Source organism: Mandrillus leucophaeus, unplaced genomic scaffold (genome assembly GCF_000951045.1).
Source record: "Mandrillus leucophaeus isolate KB7577 unplaced genomic scaffold, Mleu.le_1.0 Scaffold228, whole genome shotgun sequence".
Lineage (NCBI taxonomy): Eukaryota > Metazoa > Chordata > Mammalia > Primates > Cercopithecidae > Mandrillus > Mandrillus leucophaeus.
Genome location: NW_012102343.1, coordinates 2,220,877 through 2,237,911, shown reverse-complemented (window position 1 = coordinate 2,237,911; position 17,035 = coordinate 2,220,877). Strand labels below are relative to the sequence as shown.

General features: G+C 46.0%; 2 protein-coding genes across 2 annotated transcripts in view; one reads left to right on the top strand and one right to left on the bottom strand.

Annotated features, from left to right (window-relative positions):
• LOC105540814 (chromosome unknown open reading frame, human C14orf1) overlaps positions 1-3,699 on the top strand; it is a 17,260-nt gene extending 13,561 nt beyond the window's left edge. Inside the window, exons 4-5 of the mRNA XM_011981568.1 lie at positions 2,696-2,814; positions 2,949-3,699. Of these exons, the coding sequence (XP_011836958.1) occupies positions 2,696-2,814; positions 2,949-3,028 (199 nt within the window). The 3' untranslated portion in view covers positions 3,029-3,699. The remainder of the gene's footprint in view (positions 1-2,695; positions 2,815-2,948) is intronic.
• A 2,693-nt stretch (positions 3,700-6,392) lies between these two features.
• The window catches only part of FLVCR2 (feline leukemia virus subgroup C cellular receptor family, member 2), a 70,758-nt gene continuing 60,115 nt past the window's right edge, over positions 6,393-17,035 (bottom strand). Inside the window, exons 6-10 of the mRNA XM_011981564.1 lie at positions 15,482-15,592; positions 13,873-13,978; positions 13,641-13,752; positions 13,035-13,090; positions 6,393-8,156 (exon numbers count right to left, since the gene is read on the bottom strand). Coding sequence (XP_011836954.1) covers positions 8,085-8,156; positions 13,035-13,090; positions 13,641-13,752; positions 13,873-13,978; positions 15,482-15,592 — 457 coding nt within the window. The 3' untranslated portion in view covers positions 6,393-8,084. The remainder of the gene's footprint in view (positions 8,157-13,034; positions 13,091-13,640; positions 13,753-13,872; positions 13,979-15,481; positions 15,593-17,035) is intronic.

Below are 17,035 nucleotides of genomic sequence, written 5' to 3'. Positions count from 1 at the left end.
GTAGAGTGGTGTGCTCTTTTTAGAGTAGCCACCCACACTTACCTTTCTCACATTCCTCCTTAAGAAGCAGAAATGAACAGAAATCACGATCCATGAAAAAAGAGGAACCCACAAGTAAACCGTTGTATGTGTATGCAGCGTCAGCAGGTGAGGGTGAAAGAGAAGCTAGGGCTCCTGAATTCTACCTGTCTTGGGTACTCAAACAGACCAGGGTGGAACAATTGCAGGCAATCAGAAGCCGTAACCGGCTCTGGCCACTGGAGGGGGCTCGAGCTTTCTTCCCAGCAAGAGTCATCATCACAATCTAGGTGGAAACAGTTTGTTCAGGTCACCAAGGGAGGCTATCAGAATGCCAGCTTCACATTAAGATGTTTTTCTGTCTTATCCAGGCTCTTGGCATCTGGGGAAAACAGGGGGTGGTAATATTTATTGACCTCCTCTTATTATGCCAAGCTTTTATCTACATGATCTTGATTAAGTCTCTTCTTAGCAGCCCTGGAGGTCATGATTTTAACTCCTGATTTTGCACATCTAAATATTAGAGATCCAATTAGTTTAAAGAAAGACTGATTTACGTGAGATTTGAAGCAAGTCTATTAGCCCTTTGATCTCTTCAACCTTATTATTTTTTTTTTCCAAACTTGAAACTACAGTTTACTTGTCCTAGACTGACACATACTTTTGGAAGCAGTGTGTTTAGTTCTGGCTGCAGTTTTGTTGGTAACTAGCTTTGCAGTAGCAAGTCCATTATTCACCTTGCTTGCACCTTGGCCTCTTCATCCATAAAATGAGAATAGATATCTGTTCTACCTCTCAGGGTGACTAAGAGGAAGGGAGGATTGAATAATCATTTTAAAGACCTGTACCATGATGAAGAATTGCTGATGAGTATAAGGGATATCTCTTTTGCTTGTTGTGCTTTTGAAGTGAGCAAAGACAACCCAGACCTATCTTTTTTTTTTTTTTTTTTTTTTTTGAGACAGAGTCTTGCTCTGTCAGCCAAGCTGGAGTACAGTGGCACAATCTCAGCTCCTTGCAGCCTCCACCTCCTGAGTTCAAGCCATTCTTCTGCCTCAGGCTCCCCAATAGCTGGGATTACAGGCACGCACCTCCACGCCCAGCTAATTTTTGTATTTTTAGTAGAGACAGGGTCTCACCATGTTGGCCAGGCTGATCTCGAACTCCTGACCTCGTGATCTGCCTACCTCGGCTCCCAAAGTGCTGGGATTACAGGCTTGAGCCACCATGCCTGGCCTAACCCTGACTCATCTTTATCTCAGTTACCATTTACTTTCCCCTCTGCCCACACAGGACAGCTGCAAATGCTGACTCCTGTTTCCAGCCCTTTCTAGCCTAGGACTTTGATCCATTCACTTCTGATATGCATTCTGATCCTATTCCCTCCCTAACTGGAGACTGAAAGTCAACACACATACATACCTGTTTCCAAATGGGCCAGGCACGGTGGCTCCCACCTGTAATCCCAGCACTTTGGGAGGCCAAGGCGGGCAGATCAATCACTTGAGGCCGGGAGTTCGAGACCAGCCTGGCCAACTTGGCGAAACCCCATCTCTACTAAAAATACAAAAATTAGCTGGGCGTGGTGGCATGCACCTGTAGTCCCAACTACTCTGGGAGGCTGAGGCAGGAGAATTGCTTGAACCCAAGAAGCGGAGGTTGCAGTGAGCCGAGATTGTGTCACTGCACTCCAGCCTGAGAGACAGAGCAAGAGTCTGCCTCAAAAAAAAAAAAAAAAGTATAAAAACATGCACAGGAGAGATACGAATCAAATGTAAGATACCAGTTACTTGTAGGGATGAGGGAGAACAGGCTCAGAGCAGGATAAGGATACACAGGATGCTTTAACTCTACTCTGTAAGTTTGTATTTCTTAGCAAAGAGTCTCTGAAACGAAGTCTCAAGAGGTTAAGATCTGAGGGAGCTGGGTGTTGGTTGCATTGGTGTTCATTACAGTGTTCGGTAAATTTTTTGTATGTTTGAAGTATTTCATAATTTAAAAAAATTTTATACCTAAAAAAAAGATGTCAGCAACCAAAGTGGTCAGTCACCTAGTAGCCTGTCTCTTCCCTACCTTATAGCCAAAGCTGAAAAACAAGTTCTCTTCCCATGAGGTTGTCACCATGTCCTCAATGTGACTGCTTTTCTAGGCTAAAACACAAAGTAACCAACGTATATTTCAAGAGCATCTAAAAGCCGCAGAGGTGTCCTTGCTCCTTACTCATCATGAGGCCATTCATTCTGTGGCATCCATCATATAAACACCAACAAGTGCGTGGCCAGATGCCTGCCAGATGGGATTAGACTGCAGAGTCAACCAATTTGGATAAATAGAATATGTAAGCGTGCTGGATCCAAAGTTGTCTACACTGCCTGGGATTGTCATAATTCAGGCTCTGCTTTACTATAGCTGAGTTCACCACTTTGCTGAGACTTGGACATTCATTCTGGGTGCCCGAACCATTCTCCTCTCAGTTTAGCGGTTGAAACCTTCAGTTTTGCCCTAGATGAGAATGTTGGTGTGATCAAATAACCAGGTCTTCCTCAGGAACAAGTGTCCTTTCTTTTAAGCCTGAATCACATCCTGGGTTCTTATTTGTATGTATCAAGTCTGATAATTTTCCTCTGTTCTGAACAAACAGTAACTTTGGTTCCCATTTCTGTCTGCTTCCTTGTAGGCTCTATCACATCACACTCTGGACCTTCCTCCTCGCCCTGGGGCATTTCCTCTCTGAGTTGTTTGTCTATGGAACTGCAGCTCCCACAGTTGGTGTCCTGGCGCCTCTGATGGTGGCAAGTAAGCATCCAACCACCCTAGACCTCCTATAGGAACTGTCCCAGCTCGAGAGCTAGTACAGAGGGTGGACACAGGAGAGAGGGAAAAAAGGTGCTGTATTTGTGTCAGTCACTAATCTTTCCTCTGTATTTAAGGTTTCTCCATCCTGGGTATGCTAGTCGGGCTCCGGTACCTAGAAGTAGAACCAGTATCCAGACAGAAGAAGAGAAACTGAGGCCAGCATTACCACCTCCGGGACTTTATCGTCTTCCGCCTTGGCCATCTTCTTCCTTCATCATCTCTCCTCTTTAATTTCTTCTTTTCTGTTCCATCGTCAGCCCCTTTATTCACTTTTAGCCTCTTTGTTTTTTTAATTTTTAAAATTTAAAGATATGCATACAGAAAAGTATATAACATGTATGTACAATTTAAAGAATAATTTTAAAGTGAATACTATGTAACTCCATCCAAGTCAAGAAATTGCCAGCTCCTCGGAAACCCACTGTGTCTCCTTCCCCCACCTGCAACCTCTTTCCAGGATTCCCATTTCCAGCCTTCCCCTTTTTCCCTTTTATTTTCATGCCTTGATTTGACTTGTGTGGTGGGAACATGTGAACTATGAAACTTAAACCTGCTGCCCACCCAGAGCAGCTGTGACCAAGGGCTGCCTCAAGGGGTTGTCCACGCAGGTTGGGCTCCTCTCTGCTGCTGGACCCAAGACTCTGAACCTTCCAAGGGACAGGCAGTTCTTCTAAGAAGGGCTCCCCTGTGTGTGAGCAAGACCATGGCTCTCCCTCTGTCTACAGATGCATGAGGGTTGGAAGAGTCTGGGCTGTTTTTAGACCTTCTGGTCAGCTGTATTTGTGTAACAACTTTTATAATAAATAGAAAAACCCTCTGCTCTGATCAGTCCTTGTACTTTGACCTCTGCTAAGACAAGAGCATGGCTGCCCTCTCTGAGCCCTAGGAGAATCACAGCTTTATGCCTGATTGAATACACCATAGTGAGTAGGACAGCTCAAGACACAGGTCAGCCTGGCTGCCTCCAGCTCCTTATTGTCATTTGCTCACTCCTCTTGTATTCTTGAAGTCAAATCTTTTTTCGCACCTTCAAGATTCTACGTTCACAACTAAACACTAAGTGCCCTTTCTTGTTTCCTCCTAAAGAAGAAACAGATTCTTGAGAGAGCAGAGACAAAAAAATAGAACTAGGCAGCGTAGATGAAACAACTGCATGACATGGGAAGAAGACAGCTAAACCCCGAGGAGAATGCGCTGGAATGGACAGTTGCTCTTATACCCTACCCAGAGGGCCTCCCCCAGCTGGACCCTCATACGCAGTGTGTGTATCCAAAAGGCCATCGCTATTTCAGCAAATATTTGTTGAGTACTTCTCATGCCAGACATTTGGGAAAGAGAAGTGAACGACACAAGCAATGCCCCTCCCCTGTGGGCCTTACATTGTAGTCAAGGTAACAGAATTAACAAGCCAACACATGAATAAAGAACTTCAAACAGTGATAAGAACTCTGACAAACACAAGGTATTTTGGTCGAGAAGGAATGTGGGGTGGGCATTGGGGAACATAAATTATCATCAGAAAGTCCTCCCTGAGGAGATGGGATTTTTTTGTTTTTTAGAGACGGGGTTTCACTCTGTCACCCAGGCTGGAGTGCAGTGGCACAATCACACCTCACTGCAGCTCAACTTCCTGGACTCAAGTGATCCTCCTGCCTCAGCTTCCCAAGTAGCTGGGACTACAAGTGTGCACCACCACACCCAGCTAATATTTTTTGGGGTGGGAAGAGATGGGGTCTCACTATGTTGCCCAGGCTAAGAGGTGGGATTTGAGCTGAGACTTGAATGCTCAGGGGTCAAATGTCTTAAGATATGGAGCAGGCTGTTAGAGCAGAGGGAGCAGCAACTGGAAGGTAGAAATAGTATTTTTCAAGGAGTAAGATCTATGTAATCACAGTATGGTGAAGAGTTAGGAAGTAAAAGAAAAGGTCAGAAAGGGAGGCAGGGGGCTTGTAAGTGTGTGATAAGAAGCTTGATGTTTACTCTTAAATACATTGGGAATTCTCTTATCAGTTAAGGCTCTTTAGGTGAAAGGACAAAACCTACCTTAAACTAGCTTAAACAATAAAGATAACTGGCTCATATAACTGAAAAATTACAAGATTATAAACTTCAGGAAGGGTTTGATCAAGACTAGCTCAATTTCTTCACGATTCTTTCAGCACTACCTATCTGTGCTGGCATCCTCAGGCTAACCTCTTTTATGGTACCAAAGTTAGTTGCAGAAATTCCAGGCCTCATATGCCCAGAACACTGTATCTAGAAAAAATCTCAATAGTAAGAACTATCTTTTCTTTACTTGCCAGCTATATTGTTAGGAGGCAGTAAGAAAAGCAGTGATGACAGTTAACGTTTGAACGCAGATCCACATGAAGACCTCTTATGAAAGGAGTGAATGAAACCATTGGATGATTTAGGTCCTCTGAGCATGCGTCATAGAAATGTGTTTCCCTGGCCGGGCGTGGTGGCTCACATCTGTAATCCCAGCACTTTGGGAGGCTGAGGCGGGCGGATCACGAGGTCAAGAGATCGAGACCATCCTGGCCAACATGGTGAAACCCGTCTCTACAAAAAATATAAAAATTATCTGGGCATGGTGGCGCATGCCTGTAGTCCCAGCTACTCGGGAGGCTGAGACAGAATGGCTCAAACCAGGGAGGCGGAGGTTGCAGTGAGCCAAGATCGCACCTTTGCGCTCCAGCCTAGCGACAGAATGAGACACCATCTCAAAGAAAAAAAGTGATTCCAGATTAGTAAAGGCAGGGTCCCAAAGGATCTAAAGAGATGTATAGTTAGAGTATTTAGCAGACACTATGGATATTAGATTTCTTAACAGCCCAGGCTTGGGTCCCTTCCTAGATCATTTAAAATAGAATCATAATATTGTTCCTCAGCTAAGAATTGCTAATAGATACGGTGCTAGAATGCCATAGGCCCGGTACAACTCTCTAGAGAAAAAAGGTACAGAACACAGATAGTAGCAGCATATTCAAGTAACATGCACAGGGGGATCACAACTGGGGAGGGATGAGTAACAGGAAGTTGGACGGTTAGGAAGAAAAATGGTAATGCAGGACCGCAGCTGCTGGGACTGAACCGTGGGCCCCAGCCACAGCAAGCTGGTGCATGGCTGAAGTAATCAGAGAACAAACATTTCAACCACCCTTTGAGGCAGAGCCAGGAACAACAGTGGACTCTCTCATCCGCAGTCACTCACATTCCAGCGCGTACACAGCGTGGAAAGAGGTCAGGGTCATGTGCTGGATGTTGAGTTGCAGCCCCTCCATGTAGGCAAACAGTAACCTTTACAGCCTTGTCTTTAAAAAATATCCCTCCCAGATGGTAAGGTCTGGCAACAGGGAGATGCTCCTGTGGAAGGCCACAGTTGCTGCTCCTCTAGCTCCTCCCCCGCCCCAGCCCAGCCCTTCCCCGTACCTGAGACAGGGACCTCAGGAATATCTGACAGTCTTGAGGGACTTCTAAGAGCCATCTCTGCCCTACCAAATCATAAGGCAGACCACTTTCTGAGAAGTTTTTATTGCCTCGAAACATCTGATCTTACAAACAGAAAACACAAATTATGTTTTTCAAATAAAGCAATAGGTTTGGTAAACATTGTGTTAATACCTTTTGAAGGGTTGATGAGTAAACATCTTTCTCTTTATCAAAAAGTGAAGCACACCCTCACCTCTCTTCCACACTGACCCACTACTTCTGCCAAAAGCATGAACTTCTTTATTCTATTACATACAGCACGTTCCTTGCATCTATTGCTCGAATTTGTACAAACACACAGACACACACACACACTTGGCTCAGCTCCTCTCAGGCAGTGGCCCAAGCACCACAGTACTGCAGCCAGCACAGGCTGTCCTGATACACTGAGGCCAGGGCAGTGGATGGAGCAAGACAGCACAGTGGTCACAATGGCAGTTGCCCAATGCATAGGAGAAATTACCAAAATCTCATTTTTAGGAGATACTATCAAAGCCCATGAGTACAGCCAAACAGCAGGCTAGATAAGAAAGGTCAGCTTGAGTTGGTTTAAAGGGAATCCCTTTAAGTTTAGAATATCTGATAAAGATTATCGCTCAAAGCAGGTGAGGAGAGGGGTTGGTGGTGCAAATACTGTCCCCAGCAGACGTGAGATAAGCTTTTAATTCTAACAGACTCAATTCCCATTTCAAGGGGCACCTTTCCTTCTACCCCTTCCCTCTTATCTCTCAGAAGCAACTCTGGATTTGTCAGAGTGGAATGAATCAAGATTAGTTTTCAGCAAAGGTTAGAGTAAGTTGGCTGGGATTACCCTGCCTTGGAATAAAATAAGCACTTGGGCTAATGGCTGAGATTCCCAATGCAGCATCGAGATAAAGGCATCAGAGGTGACTGTGACACACAGAAGTCCCTGGGGAAGTACTTCTGTAAAAAAGAACCTTCCCATTCCCAACTCAAGCTGCCAGAGTTCCCAAATATGGGCCTCCGCAAATATACTCAGAAGGTAGCCCCCAGCACCATCACACCTAGGTAGGTAGCCCTCCCGTGTAGGTATCTCCATCATGGCCACAACAAAGTCTTTTGTCAAGTTTATTGATGTTTGGTTTGCTCGGCTCTTAGGAAAGAGGGTTTGGAGACAGACCCCGTTAGGCCAGGAAAATTTAGGGCCACAAGTCCTGGTGGAGCTGTTCCGATGGAGTTGTTCTAGTGGTGCTTCCTCTCCCGCAGAACTTGAGCAGTCAGTCCGATGACCCAGGAGATCACCCCGGCAGAGCAGCTTGCCACTTCTTAGAATTGGGCTTCATGAGAGGCTCTTAGGACACTGGAAAGTTCAAGTTAATATCCTGAATAAGCTTTCCTCCTGTGAAAATTTTGCAGGCATTGTCCATGATGGATGGAGGAAAAGAAGGAAGGCGAGAGACCAAGCTAGGACTGACTCCAATAATTCTCCATCACCCTGTCCCAACACCAACTCCCATAACCTAAAAGGGGGTGGAGGTGGGAATCAAGCAGGCATTTGGTGATAGGTGCAATTTTCTCCAACTAAATCATCCAAGCTCTTACGTGGGTTCTAGGAGGAATAGGCCATCCAAGCCACAAATAGTCCTGCTGGTTCCCTCCAAAAACATCTCTAGCGAAGCCCTTTGTGCTGGCGGTGAGAGCCGTGCCGAAGGAAAAGGTGAGGTGTTCATGTTCCCTGAGTTGTCACCACCTTCCTCTCAGAGATGATCCTCTGACACAGCAGTGGGCACTTTGCTGGTGTTGCTCTCCTCCTCCTCCTCTTGGAGTTTCTACAAAGCAAAACAAACAGGCAGTCCTGTGGGTAAAGGCACAGGACTCCACCCTGGCTGAAGCAGCTGCCTGGCCATGACTCATCAGTGGAGAATACAAGAGCCAGGGGCCACTCAGCATCCCAGAGAGCCAAGAAAGGGAACAAGAAAAGAAGCAACCAGCCCCTGCCATAAATGTCCCCACAAACACACACCACCCAACATCACGAGCTCATCAGAGGGAAAAAGGGCAAGCTTTCTATGATGCCGAGGCCACCACAAATGATCCAGCTCTGAGTGCCACTCTTCCAGGTTCACTCTCAGGACTGAAACAGAAGCAAAGCCCCTTTTCCCTCCACGTTCTGACAGCTGAAAACTCACCTCGACTAACCATCAAATCACTGTCCAAAGTGCCAGGTCTGCGATTCCCTCGGAATTTCCAACAACCCCCATTTGGAGGCAGCCCCAGGATAAGGAATACTTTTTTATTTTATTTTATTTATTTATTTATTTATTTTTGAGACAGAGTCTCGCTCTGTGGCCCAGGCTGGAGTGCAGTGGCCGGATCTCAGCTCACTGTAAGCTCCGCCTCCTGGGTTTACGCCATTCTCCTGCCTCAGCCTCCCGAGTAGCTGGGACTACAGGCGCCTGCCACCTCACCCAGTTAGGTTTTTTTTTTTTTTTGTATTTTTTAGTAGAGACGGGGTTTCACCGTGTTAGCCAGGATGGTCTCGATCTCCTGACCTCGTGATCCGCCCGTCTCGGCCTCCCAAAGTGCTAGGATTACAGGCTTGAGCTACCGCGCCCGGCATTTTATTTTACTTTATTTTATTTATTTCATTTCATTTCATTTCATTTCATTTTTAGATGGAGTCTCACTTTGCTGCCTAGGCTGGAGTGCAGTGGCGCAATCTCAGCTCACTGCAACCTCTGCCTCCCAGGTTCAAGTGATTCTCATGCCTCAGCCTCCCGAGTAGCTGGGATTATAGGTGCCCACCACCATGCCCAGCTAATTTTTGTATTTTTAGTAGAGACAGGTTTTCACCATGTTGGCCAGGCTGGTCTCAAACTCCTGACCTCAGGTGATCCACTCGCTTTGGCCTCCCAAAGTGCTGGGATTACAGGCGTGAGCCACCACGCCCAGCTGAGGAATACTATCATAATGAACATGAAGCAGATGCCACGGCAGTATGCATAATTGCATATGTAAGCTCAATGGCTTTAGCTTTCTAGGGGAAGGATGGCACAGGAATCATCTACAGGAAAGTCTTATAGGTCATACTTTTTAGGTGGGTTTGGAATTAAACATGACCTGGAAATTATCCTGTGGGGCCTCTAGGTACATGCTGCCAACTTGGGCCTTTGTCTACTGTTTTAAGAAGTACTTTGTCTGTGACCTCAAAGGTTCTTCTGATTCGCAAGAAGGCCTTGGGCACAGGTGCAGCACCACACAGCCAACACTACTCAAGGCCTAGAGGACGTGCACAGGGCTAAGACAGAAGCCAGTGTCAAGTGGACAAATGGTGCTTTCTTCCCCAGGGAGTGTCTCAGTGCCTGTTTGTGGCAATGGCAACAGCTGTAGAATCCAACCTTCCCATTCTCAATCTTGCTAACACTTGGCATCAAGTCAGCCTCAGCCATGAGGAGCCATCATTCAGGCAACTAACAGCCTATTTCAGTCACTTAGTCTCCCCTCTCTCTCTGACACACACACACACACACACACACACACACCCCACACCTGCCTCCTCCGAAGCCATCATCTTGAAATCACAATCACAAACGGGAAACAAGTTAGTGCAACTACTGTCTATGTGCTAGAAGAAAAATGGAAACCCAAAACAATACGATGTTCATAGTTAAGGACAATCATTACCCTGTCCCAGAAGTCCTATCTCTTTTTCCCTAAACTATACATCTCACTAATTAAAAAGAGCAGGTCTGACCAGACCTGCTGTGTGCCCAGTCTTCACCTGACTCTGACAATGAATTTGTCTGCAGGTCTCTGAGTTACACCAGCTGCCATGGGGTGTGTAATATCACAGCTCCAGAGGAGGGCTGCTCTGTGATGGCTCTGGCTTCCTTGCTGGTGTCAGTCCCAGCATGACTTTGATCCCCCATAATACCATGCTGCCACAGGTGGCAGGGAGGTCTACAGACACATAGTGAATTGCCCAGGGACACAAGACAGGTGAGCACCATTTATCGGAACCTAAGGCTCTTACTCCTACTCATCGCTATTTCCAGCACCCCACACTCAAAAGAGACTGAGCCAAGAATTGTAACCTTGATTAACAAACCTCGTCCATGTGCACAAAGAGCTGGCTGCAAGAACAATGAAATAGTGGAACAACTGAAATAATGAGTGAGATGGAAATATACAGTAGACATGAGGTTGTGGTATAATGTAATAGTGTGGAAATGTTATCAAGCTATACTAACAAGTAAATAAGCAGAGTAGAAAACAAAATATACACAAGCATGTTCACGGACTACAACACTGCAAATGCTACTAGGTTATCTCTGGGAAGCAGGATTATAGGTGATTTTTATTTTCTTCATTTGCCTATGTCTGCCAACATAAACACAGGTTATAAAGTAAACAGCAAAACCTCATGTCATTTGACATAACACATCATATTCCAAACCGAAATCTTTCACCACGCACCTTTTCCCAGACTCACTATACATATATTTACCAAAGTATGCCAAATCATTTCTCTCTCTCTCTCTCTCTCTTTTTTTTTTCCCCAAGATGGAGTCTTGCTCTGTCACCCAGGCTGGAGTGCAGTGGCGCAATCTCAGCTCATTGCAACTTCTGCCTCCCGAGTAGCTGGGATTACAAGGGTGCAACACGAGCCTGGCTAATTTTTGTATTTTTAGTAGAGATAGGATTTCACCATGTTGGCCAGGCTGGTCTCAAACTCCTGACCTTGTGATCCACCCACCTTGGCCTCCCAAAGTACTGGGATTACAGGCATGAGCCACTGTGCCCAGTCAGTGTACCAAATCATTATGTCCCCTTGTACACAGGATGGGTGAAAATCCATCTCCACGGTGGCCATACTATGGCCCTGAGACAGAACTAAAGAATGTCATTCCTGCTGAAAGGCCTTCCCTGTCTCCCCAGTGAATTTCCTGTTCTAGGCTCCTTCTTCCACATGCTTATCTGCTGCTGCCTGCCAACTCTAGAACGTAATAGCAAAAGACAAATAGTAAAGACCTAAAGATTATCATCTATCTGCCAACACAGATCCTTCAAACACTAAAAATATCCCTCACAGATATCTCTTGCCTTAGAAAATTGGCAAAGACTTTTCAAAATGAAAAATACTCAGTGTTGGCACTCATATGACTGCCTAGCAATAGAAATTGCTAGTACTCAAAATACCTTTCTAGAGGACAGTTTAGCAACATATATCAAAGTCTTTGAAATGGGCATGACCATTCATCCATTTCTCCAGGAAATATGGTACTGGAGAACATGCACAAAGATTCAACTTCCAACATATTAATCACAATATTATTTGTAACAGTTCAAAACAACCTTAATGTCCACAGACAGGAAAATTGCTAAATAAATCATGGCTTATCTATATAAAGGAACACTATGCAGGCATTAAAATTACGTTGTAGGCCGGGTACAGTGGCTTACTCCTGTAATCCCAGCACTTTGGGAGGCCAAGGCTGGTGGGTCATTTAAGGTCAGGAGTTTGAGACCAGCCTGGCTAACATGGTGAAACCCCGTCTCTACTGAAAATACAAACATTAGCTGGGCATGGTGGCATGCACCTGCAATCCCAGTTACTTGGGAGGCTGAGGCATGAGAATCACTTGAACCTGGGAGGCAGAGACTGCAGTGAGCTGAGATTGCACCACTGCACTCCAGCCTAGATGACAGAGCAAGACTCTGTCTCAAAAAAAAAAAAAAAAAAAGTATGTTGTAAGAGACTAGCTGCCTGATAAAGTGCTTGCAATAAGTGAAAAAAGCAGTTTTATTTTTGTTTAAAAATATGCATTTATATACACACATTCATATATCCATGTATATATTGTAAATGGATATAGATATGAAGCAATCAATGCAAAAAAGGTATCTCATCTCTAAATGATGCAATTACAGGATGATTTTTAAATTTTCTACACTTTTATGTATTTTTTACTTCTTCTACAAAGAGCATGTATTACCTCTATCAGTTTTTTTAAATTTTTGAAGACATATCTTACCTTTACTCTTTCTCAGATTTGAGATTCCTTTCATCATCACTCAGATTTGATACCTAACATTTTGTTTAAAGTGGTTCCCGGCTGGTTAGAACAGATGGAAAACACTTTTCTGTTCTAGGTCATACTCCTGGTCCTCTCCTCTCCTACCACACCAGCTCCTGCTTTCTGACTTGTCCTTTCAGACCCCTACTGGCCACTCTTCGGCTCCATCCCCATGGCCCTGCCTAAGGAGTTGTCATATGCCAGGAGAGTCACAGCCTTAGGGCCACCACTGCCACGACAGAGTGGTAGAGCCAGGCTTTCCCTTCCTCCCCAGCCACTGACCCCAGGCTGAAAGCAGGGGAGCCAGAGCCTCAGGACTTGGCTCAAGATCCAGTCAGGGGTGCTGTTCAGCAGCCTGTGACAACAGTGACACACTCTGGGGATGAGGCCGGGGGCTCCAGGAAGAGGGTAGGAAGTGGGAGAAGAGTCTGAGAAAGGGTAGTAAGAAAGCAATGCCAAAAACGCCCACTGAGGAAAGTCTTAGGATGTCATGTGTAAGTGATGAACTGGTCTCCCAGCTATGATAAAACCAGTCCCTGTGGGAGTTCTCCCTGCCCCACCTATGTTGCCACATCCTCATCAAAAGCCTTGGACCCTGACCTCAGCCCCACAAAGCTCGCACATACTCACATTCTCAGGAGTTTCTTTGTTTGCTTTCTGTCTCCGGAGATCTGGCTTAATGAATGCTAAGGTTGATAGATTGAGGAGGAAGAGAGACAAAAACACAGTTATCACATTCATCCGAGAGAAGAAACCTTCATTTCCTAAGGGTCACAGGTATCCCGAACTTACTTCAGATATTCAAGGGAGCTGGTGGCTGAGGGCACCGTCAGCCAACTTGAGAGAGCCCGAGGATCGCTGCCGTCCCTGACAGGCAGAAGCCAACAATGACGGTGGCCTTCACGTATGGATCAGGGACTTTGCACACATTGCTCTAATCATCTCAGCAATCCCCATTTTACAGATTAAAAACTGGGGTTCCCAGAGGTTGGTCCACTTGCCCAAGGTCAACAGCTATGGAAGTCAGTATCACAGTCTGTGATTTCAACATGAGTCTTCTGGCTCCAAAACCCATGCTCCTTCTACCAAAACAATGTGCTGCCTCCCAAACAGATTCCCCAACAAACCCTTCCATCTGTCCCCCTACATATGTACTCCCTATCTGTTGCCCCATCGAGACACTGGGGTCCCAAATTGCCAACCTGAGCCTCATCTTGCCCTCAGGCTCCCACTCACCAGTGAGGGCTGCTCCAAGAGTAAGGAACAGACACAGGAAGATGTTCCCAGGCTTGGTTCCATAGTTGTCAATAATCTGGCCCTGGGAGATGGTAAAGATGATCCCAAATACCTGGAAAGGCATAAAGAAGATAGGAAACAAGGGCCCAGTCAACTAACTCATGAGGAGAACTGAGCTGCCATGATGCAATCCCAGCCCAGCCAGGAAACAAACAAGAAATACAAGCTCTACCTGTGCAGATATGTTGAGGAGGCCGGAGGAGATACCTTCTGATTCTGGGTACGTGAGCTCCGCGGCAAACTCAAATCCCAGCGGGAGATAGCCAGTCATAAAGAAGCTGAAGTCCAGACCAGAGAAACAAGGGGATGAAGAACTTCCAGCACAAGAAGAATGGGGAGCCCACCTCCTCCCTTAGGACTCCCTTTGCTGTTTTGTTTCTTCCCACCAAGACATTACTGGGCCCTCTAATGATCTGGGCATCCTCTAAGTAAGTGGTCATACCAAGGAGAGGGGCACCCCTGAAGGCCAGGAAGAAGTTCACAGGGAGACTTTGTGCTCAGAAGGCCTCTGGGGTCCCTTGCTGCTTCTCCATCTTGCCATCAGTGACAGCCAGAGTCAGCATTTACAGAAAGGGCAAGGATACCTGGTGTGTTCAACCTTCAGCTGAGTGACTATGTCCCGGGTACACAGGCCCTGCGCTGGTAGTGGGAAGTTCCTGGATATTGAGCAGCATTTGCATGGCCCTCTGGGACCTGGAAGGAGGAGCTTAGAGTCCTCCTTATTTCCATCCAGAGAGGAGCCAGCTGAGGACTGAGTGCCAGCATATGCTTTCTCCCTCTTTCTCTCTTTCACATGCATATAAAGACACACAAACACACTCTCTCTCTCTCTCTCTCTCTCTCTCTCATATATACTCTCATAGGAAAATAACTGGGAAGCAAAGCTGAACAAAGACTCCTGTGAAAGAGGTATTGTTTCTTATGTTTTCTCATACAAGAGGTCTAGAAAATTCCAACTCTAATTTCTTTTTTTTTTTTTTTTTTTGAGACGGAGTCTCGCTCTGTCTCTCAGGCTGGAGTGCAGTGGCTCAATCTCGGCTCACTGCAACCTCTGCCTCCCGGGTGCCAGCAATTCTCCTGCCTCAGCCTCCCAAGTAGCTGGGACTATAGGTGTGCGCCACCACACCCAGCTAATTTTTGTATTTTTGAGTAGAGTCAATGTGTCACCATATTGGCCAGGCTGGTCTCGAACTCCTGACCTTGTGATCCACCTGTCTTGGCCTCCCAAAGTGCTGGGATTACAGGCGTGAAGCCACCACACCCGGCAACTTTAATTTCTTACATTTGCACCACACTTCTTGATGACTTCATATCTATTATTGTTCTCAATCTTTCCAACAACTCGACAAGGCAGGTCACTCTTATCTTCCTTTCCAGATGAGGAAATTGAGGCTCAGAATGGTTAAGTGCTGTGCCCATGGTCTAACAGGTAGGCAGCAGCAAAACTGAGACCAGGACCCAGAGTCTCTGGTTCCAAGCCCTGTGTACTTTCCATAATTCCATGTTGTCCAGGGAAAGCTGAAAAAGACTCTAAACAGGTTGTAGCCTCCAAGAGGTCGTAAAGGGTGTGCTTCATGCTTCATTCCATCCCAAAAGAACAGACAGCCCAGGCTGCCTTTGGAAGTATTACAAGTACTACCAAGATCCCTGGGCACCGTGTCCATATTGCCAGAAGTCAGTGAGAAGGCAGCAAAGGCATCAATATTGCATTCTAGGATGCTGGAAGCTCTAAGAGCCATGGCCTGGTGTCTTCTAATAAATAGGCCAGAGGTGAAACTTACCCCATGGTGCCAGCAGTGATGAACACTACCCACAGGTGTCCCAGGTTCAAGGTAAATGTGTACACCACCATGCCCACCAGAGTCATGATATAGACTACCAGGGTTGTCTCTCTACAAGTAGAGGCAAAGAAATTGAATCAAACACTTCTGACTTTAATAGGCTCATTCATTCATTTATTCCACAAGCATCTATTAGATATCTGCTGCATGTCAAGCCCTCTGCTATGTTCTTGGAGTTTTGTTTTGTTTTTTGTTTTGTTTTCAGAGATAGTATCTTGCTCTGTTGCCCAGGCTGGAGTGCAGTGGCGTGATCACAGTTCACTGCAACCTCCACCTCCTGGGCTCAAGCAATTCTTGTGCCTCAGCCTGCTGAGTAGCTGGGACAGTCATACGCATCACACCCGGCTAATTTTTGTATTTTTCATAGAGACGGTGTTTTGCCATGTTGGCCAGGCTGGTCTCGAACTCCTGACCTCAAGTGCTCCACCTGCCTTGGCCTGCTAAAGTGCTGGGATTACAGGCCTTACAAGGCCAGGCCTGGCCTTGTTCTTGGACATTTTCTTTCATAGAACTTTCTCTCCATGAGGGTGATGGACACTGACAGACAATGATGACAAAAAATATTATTTAATTACATCACAATCAATGCTACAAATAAGTAAGACTACTAAAGTATGAAGCCATCTTACGATATCTTTGTTCCGTTTCTGTAGAACCCACTCAACAATATCAAGCTGCCCCTTTACTTGTCATGTCCTAGACAGACAGGAAGGGCAAAGCCCTTTGTCCTTCTCCCATCCCTCACCAGAAAAAAGAAAAACAGGACAAACATCAGCCATGATGAGGTGGCAGTCATGTTTAGGACTATCCCAGAAGCTGTCCAGTTATGTTCGTCTGTTTTATCCCAAGACCCATGACCATGTCAGTGCTCTCTATCACCTACAAGTTCTTTTTCTTTTCTTTTCTTTTCTTTTTTTTTTTTTTTTGAGATGGAGTTTCGCTCTTGTCACCCAGGTTGGGGTGCAGTGGTGTGATCTCAGCTCACTGCAACCTCTGCCTCCTGGGTTCAAGTGATTCTCCTGCCTCAGCCTCCCAAGTAGCTGAGATTACAGGCATGCGCCACCACGCCGGGCTAATTTTTTGTATTTCTAGTAGAGATGGGGTTTCACCATGTTGGCCAGGCTGGTCTCGAACTCCCGACCTCAGGTGATCTGCCTGCCTTGGCCTCCCAAAGTGTTCAAATTACAGGCGTGAGCCACTGTGCCCGGCCCAGCAACGCTTTTTCTGTTGAGTCTGAATTACTCCACTTCAGAGAGCAGGAACTAAGAGAGAATATGCTCTCGGCCTGAACTGAGTGCTTGACTTCCAAACTCAATGTGAGAAACCTTCCCTATCTTCACCCACTCCCTGTTACATTTCCCTCTGTCGGTCCCCTCAGGAGTTCCATCTGCAAGTCTTGATTTCTATTTCAGGCTCACCCCTCCTGTGCCCCTCCAGCAGTTCTCTTCCCATGTTGCCCACCTAGGACTCTGCTGTAGCCCGAACTCCTGCAAT